At 36.3% G+C, this 6,020-nt stretch overlaps 1 protein-coding gene across 1 annotated transcript; it reads right to left on the bottom strand.

Moving 5' to 3' along the window:
- Nucleotides 1–4,666: 4,666 nt before the first annotated feature.
- LOC121477165 (cytochrome c oxidase subunit NDUFA4-like) lies at nucleotides 4,667–4,915 on the bottom strand. Its single transcript, XM_041731398.1, has one exon. It carries the CDS (start codon nucleotides 4,913–4,915, stop codon nucleotides 4,667–4,669), a length of 249 nt encoding a protein of 82 aa, XP_041587332.1.
- Nucleotides 4,916–6,020: the final 1,105 nt, after the last annotated feature.

Genomic DNA, 6,020 nt, shown 5'->3' with positions numbered 1-6,020 from the left:
CTCTACATCTTTCCAATTCCTAAAATTGTCAGGTTTTTAGTACTAACCACTCTGGGGGCTGTGTAGTTGTAGCCCACGGTGGTTTTTAATTTTCCTGTCCCTGATGACAAATGATGTCAGGCAGGCATCTTTTCACATGCTTTTTGGCCACTCATTTACATTTTCTTTTGTAAAGTGTCTCTCCCAATCCACTGAACATTTTTAGGTCGATTTTCTGTTGTTATTGGGTTATGGCAGTTCTTCCTATATTCAGGATAGAAGTCCTTTGTCAGATAGATGATATGTCAAGTGAATATTTTCTTCCAGCCTGTGGCTTGTCTTTTAATTTATTAAAGATGTTTTTCAAAGAGCAAAAATTTTTAGTTTTGGTAGAGACTGTTCTGAACTGAATTCTCATTCTCCTAAAATTCACAGTTTGAAGCCCTCACCCCCAAGTGAAGCCCCATGCCCCCCCATATTTGGAGATGAGGCTCTTCATCTGATAGAACTAGCTTTTTAGAAAAAGAGAAAGAGACACCAGGGCAAATAAAAGGCCATGTGAGGATAAGGTAGCCGTCTGCAAGCCAAGGAGAGTCATCACTAGAAACCAACCTGCCAGCACCTTGATGTTGGGCTTCTAGCCTCCAGAATCCTGAGGAAATCGAATTCTGTTCCTTCAGCGCCCCCAACCTGTGGAGGAAGCCCTTGCCGACCAATACACAGACCAAGGGCTCCATTTTTTTCTTTCATGGTTTTTACTTTTTAATTCCTAGCTAAGAAATGCTTGCCTACCCCAAAGTTGCAAATTTTTTCTCCTATTTTTTTCCTGTAAGTCTTATAATTTTACCTTTAGGTCTCTTACCTATTTGGGCTCATTTCTATGCGTGGTGTTCAGGAGGGATGGATGTTCATTTATCACCTCCACCCCATACAGACATCGAGCTACTCCAGCACCATGTGTTAAAAGACTGTCCTTTCCTTTATTGAAATATGTCAAAAATCAATGGAGCATGTATCTGAGTTATCTTCACTCTTTATTCTGTTCCACAGTGACTAGTTTAGTGCCAGCACCACAACTCTCTTGCGCTTTATAATAAGCACTGAACTCGGGTAATATGAGTCTTTCAATGTTTTTTTTCATCTAGCTTGTCTTTCGTATATTCCATATACATTGCATATTCCATACGCCTTCCATACTTTCCATGTACATTCCAGAATATGTTTGTCGATTTTTAAAAAAGAAGTGGAGGCCTGTTGGGATTTCATTGGGATTGCTTTGAATCTATTGGTCAATATAGAGTGGATTAATATTTTAACAGTATTCCAATCCACGAACAGAATATAGTTCTCTGTTTATTTGGGTCCTCTTTGATTTCTCTCAGCGATGATTTATAGAGTACGGGGCTTGCCTATATTTTGTCAAAGTTATCCCCAAATATTTCCTATTACCGGATGACACCATGAATGTTCTTTTGTTAAGTTTTGCTTTCTAGCTGTTGTTGCTAGAGAAAACTAGTTGATTTTTGCATATTGGCCTTGCATCCCCTCATCTTGCCAAAGTCGCTCAGTAGTTCTAGTAGCCTTTCTTAAGAAGATTCCTTAGGATTTTCTGTGTACACAATCAGATCATCTATGAATGAAGACATTTTTGCTCCTTCCTTTCCAATTCAGGAGACCTTTGTTTCTCTCTCTTGAATTATTGCACTAGGTAGGATCTCTAGGACAATGTTGAACAGAAGTGGTAAAAGCAGACATTTGTCTTATTTCTCACATTATTAGGAAAGCACACAGACCTTTATCATTAACTGATCCTCTTCATCAAAAAGTTTTATCACAAATTGCTGTTGAATTTCCTCAAATACCTTCTCTGCATCTATTGAGATGGTCATACAATTTTTTTTTTTGGTCATACAATTTTTATTCTTCATTCTACTACAGTAGTGAATTACATTGATTTTTTTAATGTTAAAATATTACAGTTAATGATTGTCTTCCTGAGATAAACTCTATTTTTGCCTTTGTATTATCCCTTAAGATATCACTAGTACTATTTTGTAAGGATTTATTTAAGGATTAATAATCCATTTTTGTAAGTTGTATTTTGTTTATATTTTGTAAGGGGTTTTAAGTATATGTTTATGAAGGATACTGGTCTAGAGTTGTTTTTTTTAAATAATGTCTTTAGGTAGTTCCAGTATCAGGATATGATGATCTCATAAAGTAGACCGTGTTCTCTCCTCCTTTTTCCAAAAGAATTCATTTAAAATTGGTATTATCTCTTTCTTAAATGTTTGCTGGAATTCACTGGCGAAGCCATCTCGATCTGGAATGTTTGGTTTGGTCTTGGAAGGAAGTTTTTAAATTATTAATCCAATTTTAAAATGAACTATGTGTTGTGCTTAAGTTTCCAACTTCAGTTTCAGTTTCAACGTTACTCAGATTTTAGCAAAAACTATATGCAGAAGCAGAACTAAGAGACCCTCAAGTGACTTAATTAAACACCATACATTCAAACAATTATTTCTTTTAAAAGCTAAATGGCAAAAGCAAACTTAAAAGGTGTAATGGGATAGACAACCTGAATCCTGAATCAATCTTTTTCTTTCCCTAAATCAAGATCAGGTGTCCTTTGATCTCTGACATTCCAGGGTTTCTTGGAGAAATACAGACAGCCAAACACAAGGGTTGCCCAATGGAAAGTGGCTTGATGATGGTGTGACCAACTGACATCTTGTTCTCTGGCTCTCCCTGGTCAGAAGATACAGTATTCATCATCAGTATGCTTCCATAGTTAACGTCTTGGTGAGCGTAACTTTATTTATTGCTTTTTGCTCTATGTGTGCTTATCAGTTTAGGGGGAAGTAGCCAAACATTTTATTTGCTTATGTTCTTTACATGGTGCCAGCCATATTAGTCAAAGCAGGCCATCATAGGTAATACAAATCGCTCTAAGTATGAGAGGTATCATTCACAAAGTTTGAGGCACATTCAAAGCACACATCAGTCTATGATGGGTTTCTTCTTCTTCTTTTTAAAAATATTTTATTTATTTATTTGTGAGAGATACAGAAGAGAGGCAGAGACATAGGCAGAGGGAGAAGCAGGCTCCCAATAGGGAGCCCAATGTTATACTCGATCCCAGGACCCTGGGATCACACCTGAGCCAAAGGCAGCCGCTCAACCACTGAGCCACCCAGGTACCTCCCTTTTTTTTTCTTCTTGAGTAAGTTGTGTTTTAAGCAATTGGTCATTTCATCCAATTTGTTGATTTTATTGGCATGAAGTTGTTCATCACATTCCCTTACTATTCTGTTATTTACTGCCTCTAGATTCTGTGGCTAGCTTCTTTCATTCATTACATTAGTAATTTCTCTCTCTCTCTCTCTCTCTCTCTCTCTCTCTCTCTCTCTCATCTCTATCTCTCTCTCTTTTATTCTCTAAGAATATTGCAATAAGTTTTTCAATTTATTGGCCTTTTCTGAAGCCTGCTTTTGATTTTGTTGAAGTCCTTAATTATTTGTCCATTTTCTATTTCTACTCCTTATTCTTTCTTTCCTAATCATTTACTTTGGGTTGTCATTTGCTCTTCTTTTCCTAGTCTTTTTTTCCCCAGAATGAATCTAGAAATATTGATAAAATACCTTTCTAAAATAAACATTTAAAGGCAAAAAATTTTCATCAAGTAGTATCCCACAAATTTTATGTTGAGTTTTCATAATCACTTACTAAGATATCTTTGTAAATATCCCTTGTGATTTAATTTTTGAATCAAGGGCTTTTGAATCAAGAAGTGTGTAGTTTGGGGGACTTGGGTGACTCAGTCGATTGAGTGTCTGACTCTTGATTTTGACCCAGGTCATGATCTCAGGGTTGTGAGGTGGATCCCCACAGAGGGCCCCCCCGCAATCAGCTGGGAGTGCGCTTTCCCTCTCCTTCTCCCTCTGCTCCTCCCCATGCTCTCTCTCCCTCTCTCTCTCTCTCAAATAAATAAATAAATCTTAAAAAAAAAAAAAGAAATGGATTGTTTAATTTATACATATCTAGGGGGTCTTAGATATTTTTCTGTTACTGATTTTTGGCTTAATTCCATTTTGTTGAAATTAAACAGACTTTGTTTTCAGTCCTCCAGACATACTGAGATTTATTCTATGGCATTCTCGTACATGCTCCATGTGCACTTTAAAAAAAATGTGCGTGCTGTCGTTTAAGTGAATGCTCAATAAATGTCAATTAGGTCAAATTGGCTCAAAGTGTTGTTCAGGTGTTTTTTATGTTTACCGATTTTTTTGATTTTTGTTCTATCAGTAATTGAGAGGAAAGTATTGAAATCTCCAACAATAAGTATGGGTCCACCTATTTATCTTTGAAGTTCCATAAATTTGGTTTCATTAACTTTGAAATTATCTTAGTAAAAGTATGTGCATTTAGGATTTTGTATTTCTTGATGAGTAGTGCTTTATTATAATTAAATATTATTTTTATCTCTCATCATATCTCTTTTCTCAATACCACGTTTTCTTTCCTTTTTTAAGTTGCAGATTTTTATTAATCAGTGTAAACCCCAACACAATACACCAACATGATTTCATGCATTTAGAGGGGAAATATTTCCTGGACAAGTGGACAGTTGTGCAGATGGCTTCTGGAAGACCTTCTTTCTAAGCAGCATTCTAGTGAAACATTTCACTTACAAGTCTGGACCTTCCATCTTCACTTTGCCATAGTCTACACTCACTGAATGGAACTTGTATTGCTCATGGGGATCCCATTTGTTCCAAGGTTCTGGGTTATTCTTCTTATCCCAAATGACATTGGGATTGAACAATGCCAAGTGTAAGACGTACAATGATGCTCCAGTACCTCCTGCCCTAATAAATATGAAGAGGAGGATCAAGCTCGGGTGTGTTTTGGCCTGACCCAGGATCTGGTGTAACATAATTGTGGCAGAGGCCTCTGATCCACAAGGAGAAAAGATCAAATCTGCAAGGCCTGGCACTAAGTGGTCCTACACCAAGATGAACAGGTGTCCCAAGCCATCCAGCTATTTTTTCTGATAATAATACAGTCACACATGTCTTCTTATTTTTGTCATGGTGTATCTGATTCCATCCTTTTACTTGCAAACTATCTGTGACTTCACATTTAAAGTAGATTTCTTGTAGACAGCATATAGTTGGATCTACCTTTTTATTCTGATAGTTTTGATTTTTAAATTGGGGTATTTAGACCATTTATACTTAATGTAAGTTTTGGTGTGAATCTATCATCTTCTTTCTTTCTTTCTTTCTTTCTTTCTTTCTTTCTTTCTTTTTCTTTCTTTCTTTCTTTCTTTCTTTCTTTCTTTCTTTCTTTCTTTCTTTCTTTTTTTAAGATTTCACCTATTTATTCATGAGAGACACACAGAGAAAGAGGCAGAGACATAGGCAGAGGGAGAAGCAGGCTCCCCACAAGGACCCCGATATGGGACTCAATCTCAGGACCCCAGGACCATGACCCGAGTAAAAAGCAGATGCTCAAACACTGAGCCACCCAGATGCCCCTACCATCTTGTTTCTTGTTTCCTATTTCCCACCTGTTTTTTGCTTCTTTTTCCTTCTTTCTCTGCCTTCCTTTGGGTTAATTGTCATTTTCATTTCATTCAATCTCCACTGTTGACCAATTAGATACACTTTATTTTTTTTTTTAGTGGCTTCTCCACAGCTTGCAATAGAAATCTTTAGTTCATTGCAGTTCCCCTTTAAATAAAATTATATCCTTTCAAGCGCAGTTTTTGACTCTTACAACACTATACATTCATTTCTGCCTCCTATCCTTTATTTTATTATCATCAAACATTTATTCCATTTTCTTTTAAAGAACTTAAAGAATAAGGAAAACATTTACTAACATAGTTATACATTTTTTGATGCTCTTTACTTCTTTCAATAGATCCAAATTTATAGTTGGTACCATTTTTTTCTTTCTGAAGAATTTCCTTTAATCTTTCTTGTTGTGTGGTTCTGCCAGTAAAGAATATATCAGCCTTTGTTGCCTGAAAAAGT

Source organism: Vulpes lagopus, chromosome 2 (assembly GCF_018345385.1).
Source record: "Vulpes lagopus strain Blue_001 chromosome 2, ASM1834538v1, whole genome shotgun sequence".
NCBI classification, from domain to species: domain Eukaryota; kingdom Metazoa; phylum Chordata; class Mammalia; order Carnivora; family Canidae; genus Vulpes; species Vulpes lagopus.
Note: the sequence above shows the minus strand (reverse complement) of the source record. Positions and strands in the feature narration are given on the sequence as shown.

What these genes read in the sequence shown, in the direction of transcription:
- LOC121477165 (XM_041731398.1), bottom strand. Translation starts at nt 4,915, where the DNA reads ATGTTACACCAGATCCTGGGTCAGGCCAAAACACACCCGAGCTTGATC.